Here is a 22,766-nt window from a genome sequence, read left to right as displayed (position 1 = left end):
GCGTTTGGCAGCGGCTGCCAGTCTGTGGCTCAACGTTGTTCACTCAGTGAGCACTTTTCTCCTGGAGGGCTTCCCCGCTCTCACTCCCAGAGCTGTGTGGCCCAGAGATGAGAGCGCAGCGCCCAGAAATCAGCCCTCCATCCCTGACACTAGAGCTCCATTTGCTCCCTCTTATCCTCAGCATCTCCCCTCATGTGGCATCACACCGAGGACGTGAAAACTTTGCTCATGTGATGTTATGGAGTCTTTTTTTATCATGTGGTGGTGACACTTCTAAATTCCGGGTAGACCAGTAAAAGAACATGCTATTGTTAGAAACAAACGCTATCTGATGCCGGCATGAATTTAATTTCAGGAAGATGAGATTAAAGCAATTTCATAAGCGCTGGTTGTCACCCACTGCATACACTCCCAGTATACAGTGACTCTGACTTATAGTAGTGCTGTATGTCTTCCAGGAGAGCGTTGTAAAGAAATTCTGTCTCAGAAAACGGTCATATATTCTTTTGAACCTCTAAATTAAACCATTAAATCTATTTATCAAACAAGAAATATTCCTCGTCAGCGTCCCCTGAGGCATTTTAATGATCATGACTTAATCTCTCTCTCAGAAAATGATTTTGTTGACATGCTCTTGGTGGCAGTATTACCACTACTTTAATTTTATTGCGCTCAGGGGTGACATTAACAGTCACACTACTTTTAGGGAATAACAAAGAAGGAAAGTTATGAATTATTGTCCCAGCTGAGTAATAAGCACGTGAATTACACTAACTCAATTAAGTTAATGGAATTAGGGGTTTATTTTTGTTATAAGCACAGGGGAACTGCTGCATGTTCTTCTTTTGCTCATCATTTTTAGCTTAACAAATTGTCCCATCACCAAACCTCATTGAAATTATTGTAAATTTAAGTATAAATACATGTAATTTAGCATTAAAGGCAGCAGATGTCATGATCATGTACAGTAAGTGGTGTAGTATTGTTCAGCAGCCTGCAGTGTGTCCTAGTCCTATAGTAACCGCTGTGCTGCCACCAGCCTCATGTCCCCAAAACATGGTTTACACCATCATGAGTTTGTATATTTAGTGAGGTGAATCCGTCATCGTGTTCCCACCTCTGGTCTGCGGCCCCTGTTGATGTACACGCAGACGGGACTGTACGCTCCGCTGCCACACATGAACAGATGAGTTCTGTTGTAAGGCTGCACCACCCGGATGAAGTTCCCACAGCCGTGCTGGAAAGAACAGACAAACAAAACGAGGCACGTAAAAAGTTCAGTCGGTCAGAAACAACAATAAAAACGTCACTCAGATTAAGTCAGATGAAATGTTAAACATTAAGCAAGACTGTGTTACTTTTAAGAAGAGAAATAACACACTGTAACTCTTACAAATAAAAATCTGAATTTATCGACAGCTAGAATTACTGCCTTGTGGTTGTATCCCTCCACCAACCAGTCAAGTTACAGTTTACATCCATGTCTGTCAACACTCATATCTATGACATCTGACAATGCTTTCAATAAGGATGCTGCGGCAAAGAAGCTACAAATTCTAAAACGTGGATGCCTCACAGATAATCTTCCCCCCAGGCAGCACAGATGAGCTATACAATCAGCACTGTAACAAGGTGGGCGTCCAAGATTAGACTCATCAGTTTAGTATTTGACCGAATGTCTCCCCCACTGTTCCTGAGATATGATGTAAAACAGTGGTTCCCAACTGGTCCAGCCACAGGGTCCAGATTTCTCCCTATTCATCAGTTCAAGGTCCACACAGTTTAACACATTCAGGGTCATACTTGCTTTTGGCCAATTGCCGAGCTAGTTTTCTGTCTCTGTTCAGTATCTGTTAGTTTCTCACTCGACAGCAGGAAAAGACACTTCAAAGTAAAAGCTCTGTGCTGAAAATTCACTGTACTTAAAAATCAAGTCATTTGTGGTCCATTCAGATTGAGCCAGCGACCTACTTTTGGACTGCGACCCACCAGTTGGGAACCACCGATGTAGAATCATGGCCAAAAAAGTGTATTTGCACAACATTATGATGCAACAGTGAAGCTGACCTTTGACCTTCTGGATAGAAAATGTCATCACTTCATCATTTTATCCTATTAGACATTTGTGTGAATTTTTGTCATATTCAGCATATGATTTCTTGATTTATGGCCAAAAATGTCTTTTGTAAGTGACCTTTGACCACCAAATTCTTATCTGTTCTTCCATGAATCCAGGAGGATCTTTGTGCCAGATTTGAAGAGATTTCCGCAAGGGGTTCTTGAGATAACACAATTCCGAGAATGAGAGGGATGGTAGGACGGACAACCTGAAAATGTCTCTGGCCACGGCTGATACAAGTGCAGAGGCATGAATGAAATGCACCATTGCTTAATTCAATGCCTTTAAGAGTTTTGCTGCTACAGCCTTAAGCCGGGATTTATACTTGTGCGTCAGCTCTATGCAGAGACTACACCATTGTGAGCATTTATACTTGTCTGTGTCACTCTGCAGTTACACCTCCAAAACAGTAGGAGGCAGCGGGGTTTCTGTGAAGTGCTGTAAAGTTCAGTTGATTCAAAACACACATTAAACACACATTAAAAATGGCTTAATAGCAACAATTTCAAACACAAGTACACATTTCCTCCACAAATACAACATGCTAATGTTTTTAGCACAAGCCTATGGCATTTTACATTGTATAAATTAGCCTAGGGGCTAGCAGACTTTTCCTCTACTCATATGAAGCCAGGGACAACAGCAACATTCAATGAAGGTAACATTTCAAAATTCGGCTCCATTACAACTCACAAGGTTCACCGACAAAACAATTGTCAACACGTTTTCCAAACAAATACAATATGCTAACGTTATTAGCACAAGCCTATGGCATTTTACATTGTATAAATTAGCCTAGCGACTAGCAGACTTTTCCTCTACTCATATGAAGCCAGCACAAGACTTAAAATGCTTTTTTTTTTTAATGGAAGCTTTATGGTCTAAACAATTTATTGTTGTTTTATCTGTGAAAATAAAGTAAATAAATCATTGTTCCCACTGAGGGAAATGGTTTCAGCTTACAGAAATAGACAGGACGTCTGCGTCGCCGCAACGTGTAGTTACATTTCTGGGGAGAAGTGCACGTTAGGCGACGCAGAGCCAACGTTGTAGGTATGTAGCGTCAATTTGACCCAGAAGTATAAATCCTGCATTAGTTGGTTAGATATGAGCAGTAGCGTAAGATGGCTAAATGTTAACAAATGTTAGCTAACTTTAGATAAATGTTGTTGTAAAGTGCAGATTAGTGAGTTATCTTGCTAACTTTATGACTCTTCTTCACTTGTGATAATGTTACATGAGCTTGAAACAGTATTTTAGCATTTAGCGTAATCTCATAATTTTTACTTGTTGCCAAAGTGGCCACTGTTCAGCATGATGTGGCTTTAATGTTATCTAACATATTTTAATAATACAATTACAGTATGAATAGCAGTTGGCACAGCGCTGTAAAAAAATAATTACTGTCATATTTTATGAATTACAGCTATGACACGCTGTGCTGAGGCAGAAATAACAGAGGTTAAAGTCTACTTCCTGGTATACAGCCAAGGTGAATACCACATCCAGAGCTTGTTTATCTCTCCTGAAGTATCCCATTCCATATGAGGGAGAAACTCAAAGTTATCTCACTTCTTATGACAGTTACACAATCACATGCTGCACAATCAAACAATCCTACAGCTCAGTGCTCTGGTATTAGAGCCAGTGGAAAAAGAGTGTCAGTGGTATATGTGATATATCTAGGTGAGGCAGATTACCAATCTCCCTCCATCTCTGCTTTCACCTCAACTCAAACGGCAGCAGCAGGAGTGCTGGACTTTGTGGCTAATTAAGTTTGAGCTCGCAGAGAAACGAGAGGAGAAAGGAAGAGGGAGAAGAAAGAAAGTGGGGAGGAGAGGAACACGTATCCAGGGAGCCGTCAGGAACTTGGCCGTGGCTGCAGGAATGGCAGCTGCTGCAGCTCACGGTCGGTGCACAGCTGCGCTGGGAGCTATCGAAGAAAAACAACTGAATTTTCAGCGTCACACACCCATCTAGGTTATTTATCTTCCTCCTCTTTATCTCTCCCTGTCTGTCTTGCTTTCTCCTTACTTTTATCACCCAGTCATCCCGTCACAGCCTCCTTCAACTCTCACACCCGCTGGGTCTGGGGCCTGCACCCATAACTAATGTCAGGTTTCACAGAGCCATTAACCGCCGAAATTGTTTTTCACTGGTTACGCATGTCGGTCTCAGGGTAAAATTTTCTACTTTTCAGATTAGTAGTAGCATTAGCACTATGCTGTACCACATAAGCAGCCAAGCTAATAGGGTATTTATGCTAAATTGGTTAGCTCGCCGCCGCTGTGCACTGTGCATCACCTGGGTTGAGTGGGAGTGAGCTAGCAGTGCCACTTATTCGATGTTAACCATTGGTAACGCCATTCCAACCCATAATGGTGGGATAACATTGCTGCAGAAACACTGTGCCCGACCTCTGGCAACGCCGTTTGCCACCATGAGTCAGGTGTACGAAGAAAACCTAAAAATGCTGTCCGTCAAAAGATATTTAACAATTTCTACAAACAGGCTTCCACCTCACCATCTGCGCTGCCGATTTCCTGTCTCTACAATGTTCGTAAGAGTGGGTCAAAAGTTCTCCTATCAAGTCTGTTTGTATAAATCACAACTTTTGCGTGGGAAGTGGTGTACGCCTTTGTCAGACCTTGTTTTGTGTGCACGCAATGATTATAAATGAGACCCCAGGAGTGGAGACTGATGGGTGGGCAATGGGAGCCATGTTTTGACTTGTTAACGTGGTTAGCTGGCTGTTTGCCAGTGAAGCCAACAGAAAGAAAAAGACATTTACAACACAAAACAGTGAGTTTAAGTGCCACATGTCGAAGCACTATCCATTTAGAGTCAATAGAGTGGTGCAGGGGTGATGATTTTTTTTGTAGGCACACATGGAGTTAGCATCGCCCTGGTTTCCTTTGTCAAAAAGCCTATGGGATTTTCCCATCGGATTAGGGTTAGGGTTAGGCAAGATAATAGTGTAAATGCAATCGCTTGAAATAAAAAGCTAACGTTAGGCGATAAACAAACACTTCAACATTACCACAACAAGGCTGTAAAGTTGTAAAGCCAGGTCCAGACTTATGACCTTCTGTTGTCCGATTTAGCCACCTGTTAAGCGTCTTTTTTAAGACACATAAAAGCTTCAAATTTCACTAGTGGGGTATTCACAGACGTATTTTGTAGAATAAAACGTGAAAGTCTCTTAAGCTTGTATTAACCACAGACCTTATTTCAGGCATTTAACCAAAAACTCATTCAAAAAAATCCACTGACTTCAAGATGAGGAACAGGAGTGCTAAAATGCTAACTCATTTAGTAATTTCCAGGTTTTTCTGCAGCATTCTTAGGGTGCTTTCACCCCTGCCCTGTTTGGTTCGGTTCAATCAAGCTCAAGTTTGTTTGCCCCCTCAGTGCGGTTTGTTTGGGCAGGTGTGAACACAGCAATCACACTCAGGTGTGCACCAAAACAACCGGACCAAGACCTTCTTGAAGAGGTGGTCTCAGTCAGGTTACAACCAAACTCTGGTGCGGTTTGTTTGTGGTGAGAAGGTGTTCCGACCTGGATGTGAACCAACTGCAGTCACATGACACATTGTTTGGGTTAAACATGAGCATGTTACAGTCCTGGAGGATTATTAATGTGCACCTCCTCCTGTACTGCCTTAATATGCACATTCAGCACATCCAATGCATCAAAACATTGTTTTCTAGTTGGAGCCGCGCCTAGTTTTCAAACTGTATGGTTTGACTAAAATGAACAATGACAGCAATATAGTCCACGATGAGCAGCGCTAAAATCAACCTGCGTAGTTGTCCCTCCATTGTGACATTAGAAGGTGTCACATGTATCTTGCAAGTGTACTCTTCTTCAATGTTTTGTTTACTTACTTTCCAATATATCTATATCTGTATATGTATCTATATCTATAGTTTTTCTCTGTATTCTGATCTCTGAAGCTGAAGGACAACTGGAACAGATGTGTTTCAAAGTGGTCCCAGTGTTAAAATGAACATTATAGGAGTTTTATTTTCCCTCTTGTGTTCCCTATTCGTACTCACACAGACTTCGTGACCATGCCAGATAAACAGCATCCAGCCTTACAGCCTCAAATTCGAGTGGCGATCACATTGAGTTTAAAGTGGAGGCTTTTAAGCGAGCAGCAAACAGACATAATCAACCTGGTTGGTCTACATTTCTCCTTCTGCGCCACCCTCTGGCGCAAACACTGTGCGGTCGCCGTCTGGAGCCCCTCTTGACCACAGATTCTATCAGAGAGGAGGAACTTAATATATACAGATGTGTAGCGTAACCATAACAGATGTATGGGGGCTTTGATGCAAATGAAGGAGGCCATGAGAAAGACGAGCAGCATCATGGAAGAGAGAGAATGAAATGTACTGCGGTAAAGAGGAAACCGAGAGTTGGAAAAAGTGACCATGAGAAGTGGAAAACATACTAAGACCGGAAGAGAAATTTTTAGAAAAGAAACTGGCATTGCTGTAAGTAAAGAAAGGGATGACAGAGGAGAGAAGAGGCCACTGAGTGGCTCCACGCAAAGATGGCTCATCCAAATATTTGTGGGAGCCTGTCTGCAGCAGGCAGGCTGTGACTCAGAGCAGCACAAATCACTCAGTGACTGGAAACAGCTTCTTCTCTATTTCTGCAACAGCGTGTTGTACAAAAGCCTGGCTCCATTACCCTGGCTGCTGTCAGGGGGATGCAGAGATGGTGGAGAATGTAGGACAAACAGGCAGCGCTGGTCGTAGCGCGATGCTTTTTATGGTAACTTGTATTGTTACTTTGAAAATTAGGGTTTCGATTCATGTGAAAAGTTGCTCAGGAGGTTTTCTCTTTCAAACTTCTCTCTGTTCTCCGCACTGCGGCGTCTATAGGCAACTGTGCATTCCAGAACAACCCAATTAGAGGCAAACAGAGGCGGAGGAGGATCAGTCTTCTGAGCCCTACTGTATGCCTTCATTAAATCTTGCTGAAGCTAACAAGTGCGGCTCAGAATCAGGCCGGGTTATGAATCCTCTGTGTCAATGAGCTGCATCCCATTTTTAAGCTTTGATTCTGGTTTATTTTTCTACAGCACTCCGCGGCCCTCCATCCTCCCACGCCTCACTCTTGTTCCTGACAAACTGCACCGATGCCAGGAGGACTCCGGGCCAGTCGACCCTGACCCTGAAGACATCTGCTGCCTGCTACACATGTGGTTGGACCCGACACAAGCTCACAGATGGGAGAGGGAAATCCCAGGAGGCGGCACGCACAGTTCCGCCGGAGACCCACTTGGAGAGATGGATCTAGGAACAGCTGACAAAACCTTTAGTCTCCATCTCAACCACTGTGGCAGAAAAGCATGACTTGTCATATATACTGTTTTTCTGACCTGTCTGTGTCTTGTGTAATTCTTTACGTTAGCTACCACTAGCAACCTCAGTATAAGCTGCTTTTTATGGGGTCCATATTGGTGTAAGGGACATCGCTAGTGCGCCTTTGTTCGAAGGATGAAGAAATGACTTTCCACAGACTTTTCCAACAACTCTATCCAGAATTTTTTTCCAGTTTGAGTAGAATCTGTGCAGTGACCATGCGTCATATTATAGTTTCAACATGTGTCCACACAGAAGAACCACGGCCCAATCAGTAGTCGGTTTAACACGGTGGATCCGCATAAATATCCACAAAAATGTGCAAATACCAGTGTTAACGTTTGTCTTTTATCAATGTTGGGCCAGATGCATCTACGTAAACTCTTTGTATGCACAAAGACAGAAATGTGCATTGGCATTCTTCTTGTCAGACACATAAAGCCGCACATACGCCTTAATCTGTCTGATTGTGGAACTGGGTGCACGTGCACAAGCCTCATTGCCACACCCACAGTTCACCATCAATGGATCTAGAACTGTCCTTAAATATGTTTGCAAAATCAATAGTGTCCAATCCAACATTCATTAGAGCTGTCAATGAGAAGCGGAGCAAAGAAGAAGTGCTGTTTGACTGATTATGTCGGATCGCGAGGTTCTCCAAAGGTGCCAAAAAGACTCATTACACACTGTGGATATTTGTAGTGTTGACTAATCCATCATGTTTCTGAAAACCATTGTCGTATATTCGAAATTATCATACATAGGATGTTCATTCATAGAGCTCATGTTGCAGCTGACTTGGCAAAGTGCTTCACAATTCAGAATAAAATTAAACGGTCCTTTAACAAGAAGATGGTGCTTGCAAATTATTTAAAATGAACTTTATAAATGTGCCCTTGACTCTGACATTCTACAGAGCAATGTGCAGCCTGAAAATTGATAACACACCCAGTGTGCGTGACAGAAAAAAAAAAAAAAAAAAAAAAAGAAATCCGACCTACAGAAAAAGGGCACTTTTCTACGCGAGGCAAAAAGGGCAGGGGCACAAGCACCCTTTGAGGTCTATGGGCCTGTCCCAATACCCCCCCTTGGCCCTACCCCTAGATTTGCGCTTTCCCGCAAGGGGTAGGGGTGTCCCAATTCCTTTTTGCGTGTAGGGGTAGGGGGCATAACGAGGGGTAGTGGGTATTAAACTAGCCCTTCGGAGAGAGGGATTTCAGATGCTGACTTGCCAGTGAGAAGTAGATGTCGCCATGGCTACCACCGAGCAAGAGACAGGGAAAAAAGTTCATACATAGCTAACGTTACCGTCGTCAGGTTGCTTGTTAGCTAGTTAGCTAGCTCACACTATCTAGTCCTGTTCTGCAAAATTGTCGGATTTTTCACATTACGATAACACGCCAGCTAGTATAACTATGCTGCCTTGTAATGTTAGCTGGTGAGCTAGCTATCTAGCTAGCTAGCAGAAGTCCCCTGTCATCTGTCGTTCATCAAGCGAAGCATGATGAATACAGCAAACGCGATAGGTAGGATGAACTCAACCGGAGACTCCATTGTAGATGCCGGTTGGAAATGTAGATGGCTCGCAGCTTCCTGTTTAAAATAGTTATGTATGCGCGTAATCAACACGGTGACGTAGTGAGTGGTGTCTCAGTTCCTAGGGAAAGATTTCAACCCCTACCCCTCGTTGCTTCATTTCAAGGGCTAAGGGGTAGTGGGCAAGGGGGGGTATTGGGATTGGGCCTATGTGTACATGTGCTTGCTTAAAGAAAATCCATTAAAATCTGATGCATGAACATATTAAAATTTTAAGATATTTACCACTGACACAGAAAATAGCAGCAGCTTCATTCACCTGTGATTATTTATTGGTTGAACTGGGTTTGAACTGAGCTGGGTTCTTACCGTAGGGTCCTTTCCTGCCATTTGGCACTCCTCTATCTTACTTGTAGACGCAGGCCAAAATACCTGGTGGGAAAAACAGCACAGCACTTAAATCAGTGACAGATAGTAAAGTGGGCCCAGAAAGCCAGTAACAGACTGAGACATGAATATGCCCATGTCGAGGTCTGATCATATCCTTAAACACACACAGATATCACAGGGAGAATTTGTGGAAAATGAACAAAAACAAATGTTGTAAAAGTTTCGGTTTCGACAGAAGTTTGTGTGTCGGTGATTACAGCCAGCTCCCGCCTGTGGAAAATGTGTGTGTTTTCAAAGCGGGGAGAGGTGCTTGGAGGTCTAGTTCAATGAATATATCAAGCAATTTAGTTGGAAAAAATGGATGCGGTGCAGCACTCTCTGGGGGAACCTAAATGCTTTCCCATCTGTTTATGCACTTCATGCCTGTCAATTACGCTGGAGATAACTCCTTCACTGCATACTGAATCAGTTATCAGAGAGCTCCAGCATTTTTATGCCTCTTTTGAATAACCCTAAAATTGTTCTGATCATGGCAAATGCATGGTAATTTGCATATCATTGCAGAGAGTAGAATAATGGCAGCGCAGCAGTTTCACGATGTGCCTGACATACTGTTAAATTTAACAAACGTTTTATTTTCTCCTTTGTGATGGCGAGAGGAAAATACGCCAGATGCCAGCGCTGACCCTAATAACAGGAAGCTGCTGACCTTTAGTGTGCCATGGGTGATGTTGTTGATGTCCATGGAGAGGACATGGTCTTTGCAGCCCACATACATCCTGTCCTGGTCCTCGTCCATCTGCAGGATCCTGTAGTCCATGGCCTTGTCTGATATGCTGTAGTGTTCAAAGGACTGGGAGGCCGTCAGGTCTGAGAGACATACAGAGAAGAGAAAGGCTTAGCAAAACATACACATGAGCTTGTTTCCATGCGGAGATGAGAGACGTTTTCTCAGACTTCTGCTAAATTAAACTCGAGAGAATCAGCTACACACAAGCTCACATTAATCTCCCTCAAAACAAGAGATCTCCAAATAAGGTTTTTGTGTGTGAGCCCGTGGGTTTTACACGAGATCTCTAAAGAAGACTTTTAGGATTTGGATGCTGCTCCTTGAACATGTCAGTTCTCTTCTATTGCAGTTTCACAAGGAGGGAAACTGAAGATGTGAGACAGCAGAAAGGTAGTGTTATAGTACAGATCGTTATCGTTATACACTTAAGGTTGGAATCAAACCATAACATTTTTGGTAACAGCTTAAATGAATCTATCCAAAACAGTCATGAAACAAAACTTTACACTGAGTTCAGGGTCAGATTTTGTAGTCGTTCTGTAGTTGTATCCTTGTATTCTTTGATTTGATTGTTCGTCATTTAGTTTGTTTTATTTATTTTCAAAAATGAAGGCAGTGAAAGTCTGAGTAGTGCTGGTGGGAGGGTCCTACAAACACCAACTTTCACCCGAGAGAGCGGTGTTTGCGTCCCTTACGATTATAAAGCCCAACCCTGTTCTTTTTTCCTAAACCTAACCATGTATGTTAGTTGGAAAAACAACATCAATTAGCAGTGGTGTACTGACGTAGTGTGTTTATTTTGAAAGAGACTGGATGCTTAATGTATATTTCCTGTAAAAATAGAAATGCATGTAACAAGCAGAACTTGACACAGAGTCTCAGAACCTCAACAACCAACACATCCAGGGTAACTTGCACATCGTATGTGGACGTGGAAAGTCCACGACCAAAAGTAAATATGTGACTAGACTGGAGTGAGAACGTGTTGACTCTTTGAGCCTCCCAAGACTGCCTAGACTGCCCTACTTGGTCAGCGTTTCCGTGTCTTCCATATCTCTGCACCCTCATTGCAGCTGGTGAATAGGCCCGTTTCTACCGCAGGAACTTCGGGGTAATTTTACGGGAGCTCCGGAACTTTTACATGGGCTAAACAAGTCCCTGCCTCGGAGTAGGTACTCAGAACGGCCCGAGAGAGTCCTGACTGGGGCTTGAGGATTACTTGGTGCTGATTGGATATACTCAAGGCGGGATGTGATGTTTTGTAATTACTATGGTTATCGTAGATTAGCTGGGCTAACCGTTAGCTGTTAGCCGTTAGCGGTGTCTGTAATAACTCAGTAACTCAATATATGGTCCGTGAAAAAAATATTTTTTCCAGCGGATATCTTTGTTACAACATGATTGAGCTAGCAATGTGTGGTATTTATTCAGTTTTGGGAAATCACGATGTCTAGAAAGCATCAGGCTGCAGCTGACAGGGACAGCTAACAGCAGCAGCAAAGCTAACATCAGGATGTCATCTGTTAAAAGCCTCCCATTGTCGGATACAACATGAAACTACCTCCTACTCAGCCCTCTCAGTGGAGACACGGCGGTTGAGAGGGCCGGGCGAGAGGACGTTCCTGTAGTAGTTCCTGCCCCCCAAATAGTACCAGGAACTAAGTGGAAACAGGCCTAATGCAATGTCACAAAGCACAGCAGCCCTTTCTACTGTTAAAACCACTAACAAAAACATCTTACCCAAAATCTTTGCAACTCAACATCTGGTCCAAAACTGCTGAGATATTAACAACATCAGCAACCAAGATTTCAGGTGTCCCTGACATTAGCATGTGGCTACATGTAGCAGTGTACTGGCAGTCAGGGAATGACTGTGTTTTGTGGCACTTTCTCTTGTTAAACAATCACCAACAAAAGCTTCTTACTTCCAACCAAGCGTGTTCCAGCAGGAATATGATCCAAAAGTGGGGCGAAATTAACAACACCAGCAACCAAGATTTCCGGTTTCCCTGATGTTAGCATGTGGCTACATGTAACAGTGAACTTGCAGCTGGGAAATTATTATATATAGCAGCACTTCACCAACACAAGCTTCTAACCACCACCTGACATGTTCCAGCAGGAATATGATCTGCAACTGGGGAGAAATGAAGAGGTTAGCATGTAGCTACATGTAGCAGTGTCAGCTACATAATGTAAACACTTGCTGTCGCATGCCTGGAGCAGATGACCATATAAAGAAAACAGTTGGAAACAGAGTATTCGGAGTGGGCTGAAGCCTGAGGTTTTTGCTCACAGGGATTACTTTTACAAACATCTACTTCATTACATGAAACTTTGGCTGCGTTTAACATGAACATCTGTCACTGTAACATTATATATATGACAGAATATACAGAAAAGCATAATAAGTCCACTTTAATTATGTCCCCAGGCTGCATTTAGTGTGTGTGTACTTACATGTGCTTTAGTACTTAATAACACAAAATTCTTCCCGTGCCTTGAGATAAGAGCAGATGACTGAAGTATTAGAAATAATTATCTGATTTACTGTGAGTCACCAACGTTATCATTACTGGGTGAGACACATGGAATAAATTGCCTTGGATATTGATACAGCTATGATTTATTACTAGAGGTATCTCACATTTCACTTCACTTTCATCCAGCCTATTACAGAGAAGCTGTGACATGTTGAGGAGATACAGTATATAGGCTATTGTGTAAAAAAAAGTCTTCCTGCACAGTCTCTTCTACTCATTAAAAGCGCATATTGTTCACACACACACACACACACACACACACACACACACACACACACACAGTAAACATTATCAGACAGTTATTTTCAGCCTATTTGCTCCAGAGATAAAGAACTCTACACCATACCATCAAAGGCCCTCACTGTTGAAGCCAAACTCATGCATATTTATCACTTTTTCAATCTGCGCTGAGAGCAGGGGGTGTGGGGGGGCAACGTAGATCTACACCCTCCATTTCCTCCCCTCCACTGACCCTGTCTCAGCTCTCTTTGTGTTCCCCCCTCTAATCAACAAACAGGTTGCCTGTGCTTTGCCTCTCTGCCTTGGGCTAAAGTCACATTTTCATTATTGTGTGACATACGCTTTTGAGGCTGGGGCCTTTTATCTTGAGGGAAAGTGGCTTTTTCTGTGGCACCCCTCGCTCTGATCACAGGCTGTTGAAGGGGGCGTTCGCCTCGTGAAGATTGGAGTGTTTAACTTTAAATAAAGACAAGTTAACCACTTCAGTCACGGGAGAGTTTCCCACGATTCTGTGTTCACCTAAATTGCTTTATACGGTTTGTGTCTTGAAGCAAGTATTTTTGAGCATTATATCATCCGAGGTGAGAGCATCATCCGGTGCCTAATGGAGAACATGCACGCTAATACGACTCTGTTTTTACCTGACTCGCCAGGATCAAAATTAAAGGTGAATGCGTCCTGTCAAGCAGATGTTTGTTTAATAAAGTCTATAAAGACAGATCGCATTGGGCTCGTGCTTCAAAGCTGCGGAGATAGCATCATCGCAGACAACATCACAGAGCGCTCCATGCAGAGGCAATATTTTCCTAACACTGAAGAGGTTTAAGATGTTACTCGCTTTGCTCTGCCAGAGCGCGAGCCACCAAGGGTGAAAGACTCACTTTCAGCTAATTAAAAACACACAGGCCTCCAAATTCAGCCAAAAAGGAAAATCAATTTTTTACATCTTCCCGAAATACATTCTTGGAGGTGATTCAGAAAAACCTTTCAGACCACAATATACTGTACCTCGCTTTTACACATGGAGGTAAATCTTAATTGAAACCCTCTTCTGGAGCTTAAAGATGGCAGCTTTCATTAAACACACAGATGTTTATAATAGATGGTGTGAGCGAGAGTTTAACAATCATACATTATAGCCTATACAGGTTCAGTGGTTAAGCTAAACATCAGTGGGTAGAAGCCAAAAACCCCACGGCCTTTTAAAATATGTAGGCTATTATGGGGTGAAGTGAAAGGCAAGAGGTTAAAGACAATATATCGTTTATGAAGCACTCTTTCTTCAAACTGCAAAATGCAAAGCAGCAGTTTTCTGGCATTGGTTAGCTCAGCTGAGCCTTAGTTGCTGTAGGACAGACTGTTATTGGGCACAAACGACCAACCCTCTGCAGTAAACAGGGACTGGGGCTGAGTGACATTTTAATTAAATGGTTAATTAACAATATGACTGACAGGTGACATTGTAGGTCACTGTCACTTGAGCAATATTTTTGTCTTAAATTGTCATGACATCTGTTGAAGAACACCTTGGCCATCGTTAGCTCAGTTGGAAAAAGGTCAAAAAACAAAATTGACAAAAAGGAAATGTATGAAAACAATCTGTTTCCAGGCTTTTTCTTGAGCTTGTAGCTGCATATTTTATCAGCAGTTTACCCACTGACCTGACTTACTGAGCCTTTTCTATGAAAAGCATGACAATGGAGCTAGCTTAGCTGTTTGTCAAACTACTATTTCCAAATCTTCACCAGTGAACATGTCCCAGCAAGAATATGATCCAAAGTCAGGGAGAAATTAACAACACCAGCAACCAAGGTTTCAGTTTTCCCTGACATTAGCTTGTGGCTACATGTAGCAGTGTACCTGCAGCTGGAAAACTACTACATATAGAGGCACTTTCTCTCGTTAAACAATCACCAACAAAGCTTCTAACAACAAGCAGACATGTTTCAGCAAGAATATGATCTGAAATTGGGGAAGCATTAACAAAATTGGCAACTGCATTTATACGTTTCCCAGAGGCTACCGTATAACTACATGTAGCTGTGTGAGCTACATACTATAAACACTTACAATAACATCCCTGGAGTAGATAACCATATTAAGAAAGCTGTCACTAGCTGACTTCAGCTTGTCTTAAAAGTGGAAACAAACAGTTGGAAACAGAGTATTCAGAACAGTTTCCCTGATGTTAGCATGTGGCTACATGTAGCAGTATACTTGCAGCTAGGCAATTACTGTGTGTGGCAGCACTTTCTCTTGTTAAACAATCACCAAAAAACAATCACCAAAAAACACTTCTAAACACAACCAGACATGTTCCAGCAGGAATGTGATCTGAAATTGACAACATTGGCAACCAACTTTACATATTTCCTTGATGTTAGCATGTAGCTACATGTAGCAGTGCATGTAATATAAACACTTGGGGGTGGGGGGGATCCCCATACATTTTCATACTTTCTGCAAATATAATGCAATTTATCATATTTCTACATGTATTTCGTGTCTACTTGTACTTGGGAAGACCTTGTTTTTTTATTTTGAAAAGCAGAAGTAGTCATGTGTGTGTCCTGAGCCTTCCAATGAATGATTAGAGAACAGTAAAAGCAAACACTGACTGAGGAAATAACTGCAAGGTATTAAATCTTATGATCAAATCAGGAGTGAACAAATAATTCTTCTTCATTTATTGTGAGTATATAGTTGTCAGCTCCCAGTTTTCCAGTCATACTCATGCATTTATGCAATTTAAAGACATGTTTTTAGTGACCCTAGTGTGCAAACATATCTAGATACAACATTTTCAAAAATGCCAATATTCCTCTTTCCCTTGCCAAAATTTTGTGTAACTTTGGAGCGTTATTTGGCCCCCTTTCCGACAAGATAGCTTGTATTGTCAGTGATAAAAGTCAGTAAGTAAATTGTTGTTCTTGATCCTGTTTAAGGGTCAACCACAGACCTTTTCATAGCCCCCCTATTGGCCTTGGGCTAGGGTTATCTGTACCCTTTGACCCCCCCCGATGGCGGGCTTGGTTGTTGGTAGTGAGATGAGTTCACAAGCAACAACCAGACTTTCAGTCCCCCAACCCACCCCCCTCCACTGTTAATTGACATTATGGTACACTCCTGTCTCCATAGCTCTGTGTCTGACAGCATCCCTCCAGAACATTCCACAGGGGGAACAGATTGTTCAGAGGGGTGTGGTGCGGGGTGAAATAACCGTTTAATATTATGGTGAACTTTGTATTGTTTTCTCAGCAGGGGGAAATAGGAGACTTTCATTTTATCGTGAGGGTGGAAGGCCAGCTAAGCCCGGTGCTGTGATGGGACGCAGCAGGGGTGTGTCACATGGATCCAGCTTATTCGCTGAGAGACAAAACGAAACCCTCTGGGGTCCACATACCGCTGGATCTGGTATCTTCTCAGTGCTCTGCTTTCAATCTCGCACAAACATATGAGTCATGCGTGCACTGCTGCAGCACTGTAGACCAACATCAAAAGTTACCAGATGGTGCACCTGCTCCATCGGGGGGGGGGGGCTGCTCGCAACAATTGTCAAGGTTTTCAGAGTCATTCAATATATGCAGTGGGAGTGTGTGTTTACAGAATCAACGCCAGCTCATAACCTTCGTATGAGGTCTTTGTGGACTGAAACTGCTACTCGTGCTCGGTCCAGATTCATTCCATCAGTGACATCTTATCAAGTGTTCTGGCTCCACAACCTCACAGTTCAGACACATTTTCCTAATCAGACGTCAGGAATGCCGATATTTCAAAACGGAAAACAAAAGTCGGAGCACAATTGTTTTTGTTTTTGTGTCTGTAACAAAGAAAGCCGCTGGACCACATGTAATTCATTAGTGTTGAGTTTATAAACATTCCTCATTGTTGAAATCACACAACTTCCCCAAGAGGGAAGAGTGTCAAAAGTGTTTGTGGACGTCATCCCTCAGGCGAGCAGCTTGTTGTGGGCAGTGTTGTTTTGGGGATGCAGATTGAAAAACAATACTCACCCTCCAAATGACAATCTTTGTATCAATTACTCAGCCGGTGTTACACTGAGTTTGTGAAGTTGTTTTTCTGCCACTGTTGAACCAAGAATCCAAACACAGCGGTTTGTGTTATTGTGTGACTTTGGTAAATCCAAAATAACTCTTTAGAGTCACAGTGAAACAGAAGTTAAAGTGTTTTTAGCTTTTGTACTGACACATTTCCCAGTAAAACAGAATATTGGCATGGTGCACAGTTACAAGAGAGATTTAAATCAAATCCTTTGCATTCGATTGGAGCACTAAAGAGAGGGCCAGCTTAAAGTTAAGCATGATATGAAGCTACAGCTGACCGTCGGCTCCACACAGCCTCCTCACTCAAGAAGGACAAGGTAGAGATGGATTAATTAGACCCCTGCCACATTGTTTTGGAAATGAAAATAAAGGTTTTGCTCACTAATATCCAAACACACACACTTGTCCCATTTCTCTCCATGTTGCTCTGTCAGCTACTTAAACCCACAAATGGTGCAGTGTGGTTTTATATGACCAGTGTGGCCAGTTAGTCGCCCAAGGTCTCATTTGACTGGATGAACTTTTGTAAATGTCCGAGTACAGCATGAGTCAGCAAACATTTAAAACCACTGTACTTGGTTTTACAGAGGGGAAAAGATGTAAAGATTCTCAGATACTGTGCTTTTGATATATATTTGACATATAACAAAAGACAAACCACTAATTAACACAGGGACACTGGATTAAAACTAGGAAGAGGTATACCCCATACCACATGTTTTTCTCCTGTCGTTCGATTGCCCCATTTTGGTCATCAATATCTGAAACTCTTTCACAGATGTACGGTCGTATATACCACTGAACCCTGTAACTGCTGTGTTTGGAGTAGCTCCAGAAGGCTTGTCCCTTTCAAGTAGCCAATCAAACTTCATGGCTTTTCCGTCCCTTCTGGGCCGCCGACTAATTCTCCTTAAGTGGAAGGACAGGGGTCCCCCTTCACATGCCCATTGGGTCAGAGGTGACGGCACACGTAGAGCTAGAAGGGCTGAGATATTGCAGTCAGGGCAGCCCTTCCCTGACCACTATAACAACCTTTCCTGTGCCAGGTTGACTGAAAAAGGCCTTTACTCAATGCATTCAGGCACGTAGACATGGTCAAGATGACCTGCTGAAGTTCAAACCGAGCATCTGAATGAAGAAGAAAGGTGATTTAAGTGACTTTCAACGTGGCATGGTTGTTGGTGCCAGACGGGCTGTGGCATTTTCACACACAACCATCTCTAGGGTTTACAGAGGATGGTCCGAAAAAGAGAAAATATCCAGTGAGTGAGCCAAAATGCCTTGTTGATGCCAGAGGTCAGAGGAGAATGGCCAGACTGGTTCAAGATGATAGAAAGGCAACAGGAACTCAAATAACCACTGGTTCCAACCAAGGTCTGCAGAAGACCATCTCTGAAACAACAACACGTCCAACCTTGAAGCAGATGGACTACAGCAGCAGAAGACCACACCAGGTGCCACTCCTGTCAGCTAACAACAGGAAACTGAGGCTACAGTTCACACAGGCTCACCAAAACTGGACAATAGAAGACTGGAAAAACGTTGCCTGGTCTGATGAGTCTGGATTTCTGCTGCCACATTCAGATTGTAGAGTCAGAAATGATCATTTGGGGGGTGAAATGTTCCTTTAAACATTTTGTGGATGCTGAAGGACAGAACAATATGTTTAAGAATAATAGACCTGTCGTGCTTTGCAAAAAGGAAAAGGATTTGCAGTTTAAGAGACGATATTTCGTGCAAAGATATAAAGGTGGGGCTTGACTTGATCGTAGGATTGAGAGAAGCTGAGGTAATGTGAGTGATGAAATGTTTTGTCTGTCTTGCTGCCATGCTTGTTGCAGGTGGAGGGAAAGAAACTGAAAAGAGAAAGAGGTAGCAGGGTCTGAGCAATGACAGTTGGTGGGTTTTCTATTATGTATGTGGGCAGGTGGGCCCAACAACTCCCTGCGGACCTCACAGCAGTCCCCAGTGTCCTGCCTTTGACTTTGAGCTTTGACCCATAGTGCCCCATTGGTCGGACGGCAGACCAGTGGTGATACAATACACCTTAATCCATGCAATAGACGCTGGGGTAGCGGAAAGGGCAAGGTGGCAACTGGAGAGCCGAGACTTTTTCTCTCTTTGATGTGTTTTTTTGTGTGTGTGAAGTGGTCAAGCGGAAGCAGCACAAAAGCCTTTTGTTGGGCTAAAAAAACGACAGCGGTCATTCAATATTAAACAGCAGGTTGCTTTCCGTGCTGCAGAGGAGATCCTATTAGAGGATAAATTTCTTCCTCACATGCTGGAGGATGGACTGTAATTCAAATGGATAAAAGGAACCAGGAAGTTTTCCAGAAGCAATCAGCTGATAAATCGATTGAATTATTAAAAGAAAATCAATATTAATAACTGATTAATGAATTGAAGAGATACTTATTCAACTGAGTACTGCACTGTCATAAAGTTGGAGAAAATCAAGGCAGCAATGGCCGAGATATCCCAACTTTTAACACCAAGTATGGGTAAAAATACTTTTGGTTTCAGATTTGAAGTCTCAAGCCCCAATCCAACCCTGATGACATCACCAGGATAATTTTCTGTATTTAGAGAGCTTCCTTTAGGGATACAGAAGACATTATTCAACTATTTTTATTGACTCAACTGACATTTTGGGGTAAAACTGGTAGACTGCCCATGAAAGTCAAGCAAAAATGTGCTCCGTTTTCAGCTTTGCAGATGTCAGGAGTTGCTCATTTTCTTTATTTTATATTACTGGGTGCATCTCCATCTTTCTGTTTTTTCCAACACATTCTCACTCCGACACGTATCTACGTTTGGTCATGGACTTTCCATGTCCAGTACAACGTCAAAGGTACCCTGGGTGCGTCGGTTGTTGACGTTCTGGGACACTGTGTCAAGTTCTGCCTGTTACATGCATTGTCTTCTATCAAAATACACATCTGTTTTCACTGGAAATTTACTGTTTACATAGAGGCTCTTTCAAAATAAAAGCACTAAGTCGGTACAACAAAACAAATTGAGTTTTTTTTTTCCTTCCACAACTAATGCACATCATTGGGTTTAGGCAACACCCAACACCAAACACCGCTCTGCTGGGTGAAATTCAATGTTTGTTGGACCCATCCACCACCACCCCTACCCAACCTACTCGGACTTTCGCCACCTTAACTTTCATTCTTGTCTTGCTGCTTTCCCCCCTGATGCCACTAAGTGCCATTAAACTATAACAGCGACCAGCTGCGTATCATGCTGACGTTAAAGGACGGCTTTTTTCGTCAGTGTCTGACGTGGCAAGTCACTGCCCAAGCGCCGGATTTCGACGACTTTGGAGTGAAACTTTTTTTTTTTTTTTTGCCCATTTTTAATTTACACATAAAAAAAGTGAAACGTCGCCTTAACTTTCGTCCTTGAATTGCTGCATCTCCTATTGACACCCCCTTAAACTATAACGGAAACCAGCCATGAATCATGCTGACTTTAAAGGATACCTTTTTTCATGGTTTCTTATGCCGCAAGTGACTGCCCAAGTGCCAGATTTCAATGACTGCGGAATGAGAACGGGCTCACATCTAAGACAATGTCACCACAAGATCCATTAGCTGTTCTGGAGCTTTTAATCATATTACATGACCTTCTTCGGCGGATGGAGTTTCCTCAGTTGTAAGTGAACTGTACATGTTCAAATTTCTATTCTTCATGTTGGGTTGAAAATTCAGATTAGATTATATTGTTGGGTTTTGGATTGTTGGTCAGACAAAAGCACATCCAGTCGTCTGCCTTTTGACATTTAATGGACTAAATGATTAGGTAATTGATCCCAGTCAGAGCTGCAGAAGGGCCTGACTAATGCACATTCATTTTCAAACATGTCTGCAATGTCAGTCGATCGCAGACTGACATCCTCTTTGGAGTTTCAAAATTAACTGCAGCCCTTTGGTTCATGACAGCAGGCCTTGCTTTTTGTTTGTGCTGTCAGCACGGCCTTGGAGAAAAGATATCTGAGGAAAATACATGTTGTGATCATTGTGGCGGGTAATTCAGCCTTCTGTAAACTGCAGGGGAATTGATTGTTCATGGGCACCAGCTCCAGGGTAACAACCCAGAGAGGCAACAAGCCACAGAGACTCACAGTCTCACAGGAAAAAAAGAAACAAAAAAACATCCTCTTTTATGTAATTGTGGTGAAAAACCAAGTAGAAATAGAAAAAAGTGTGGGCAACAGAAAAGGGCCTGTTATTGTGCCCCTGTTTGTGTGGCAGCAGTTCGAGTGCGGAGGAGATTGTTGTGCTCACTTAGCTGATTCTCTGCTTTTTTTCTGTCGTGATTATACCGTACAACAAAGAGAGGAAAGGCAACAACCGCAAGGAAGCCTCACTCAGGTTTTCATCCCATAAGACTTTCTGACAGACTGACAGTTATCTGATCATGCAAACTATTTCAAAGGCCGAGTTTTACGACAATGCCTCAGCGGTAAACAACGCGTCCATGGTTCTGGTTTGGGATGTCCATACAAGGAATGGTTTGTTGTAAAGCAGCATCGTAAAAATGAGAGATTCACTGTCACTGGAAAGTATGTGGGATCTTTATGAGAGAGGCAACTGTAGTTCTGGACCGCCCAGGACTGAGGTTTGAGGAGCCGGTGCCAAGTGACTGAGCTGGTGTCACATCAATAGCCTTTGGCTCTTCTTCTGATTTGATGGGAGATAACAAGAGGTGGAAGAACACCAGAGGAAACAGTGTGGCATCGTGGTTTATATTGTAAGGAAGTGTGGTTGGAGGAAAGGGGTTGACTGAATACTTCACCCCCCATCTGACCATTTGTTTATCAGTTACTCATCCAGTGTTACATTGAATTTGTAAAGAAATGTTATTCTTGCATGTCTCTGGTGAAAGAATACAAAAACTGAGAAAATCCTTGATGAATTCAAGTGGTAGGCAGCCACGTTTAACAACAGCAAAACTATATCAAAGCATTTGTTGACAGACTGTCACACAACTCCTGCCGAATAATCCAAGTCTCATTTATGTAATTATGTGCTTAGTACTTCCCAAACAGACTGGCCTTTCCGACAGAGAACTGAATTCAAAGTGAAACATGTCTATGCTCTTCAAAGCCAGACTCCATTGACAAAAACGATAATTTTACCTCACTGAACACGGGAGCTGCTGGTCTACCGCTGCCTCAGTCAGTTACTTAGTCTTTCTTATTGGGTGACTCTGGTGAATCCGAACTATCCCTTTTAAAAAAAACAAAGTCACAAAGTAACAGTAAATGATCAAAATGGTTGTAGACTCATGTGTTCAGCAAGGTAAAATTGCTGATTTTGTCAATAGAGCTTCGAACAGAGCATAAAATAAGTTTCACCCTCTGTTCACTTACTCAGGGACAGCCCATCGTTCCGACAGCCCTAAACCGAAGCCCCATTTAGAGGAATGGGCTTTTTCTGTCTAACAGGACATTTGTTGAACAAATGGGACTTCGGTTTTGGGCTGTCGGAAAGATGGGCAGCAACAAATGTCCTGTTAGACAGAAAAAGCCCATTCCCCTGACAGCACATTATCTTGAAAATAAATGTCATTGCTCCCATGTCCCGTTTCTCTGAAAATAAAGACTCCTTGTGGTTAGACAACTTAATCACCAAAGGAAATGTAAGCATTGTGTATTTCTGTAAACCATGGATACGTTACAGTTGCGGTTAGATTTAGGC

At 42.6% G+C, this 22,766-nt stretch overlaps 1 protein-coding gene across 1 annotated transcript in view; it reads right to left on the bottom strand.

The window, feature by feature from the left end:
- The window catches only part of sema3c (sema domain, immunoglobulin domain (Ig), short basic domain, secreted, (semaphorin) 3C), a 69,171-nt gene that overhangs the window by 26,907 nt on the left and 19,498 nt on the right, over positions 1-22,766 (bottom strand). The window contains exons 3-5 of the mRNA XM_049566831.1: positions 10,131-10,291; positions 9,401-9,463; positions 1,118-1,237 (exon numbers count right to left, since the gene is read on the bottom strand). Of these exons, the coding sequence (XP_049422788.1) occupies positions 1,118-1,237; positions 9,401-9,463; positions 10,131-10,291 (344 nt within the window). The remainder of the gene's footprint in view (positions 1-1,117; positions 1,238-9,400; positions 9,464-10,130; positions 10,292-22,766) is intronic.

Source organism: Epinephelus fuscoguttatus, linkage group LG22 (genome assembly GCF_011397635.1).
Source record: "Epinephelus fuscoguttatus linkage group LG22, E.fuscoguttatus.final_Chr_v1".
NCBI classification, from domain to species: domain Eukaryota; kingdom Metazoa; phylum Chordata; class Actinopteri; order Perciformes; family Serranidae; genus Epinephelus; species Epinephelus fuscoguttatus.
This window is presented reverse-complemented; position numbering and strand designations above follow the sequence as displayed.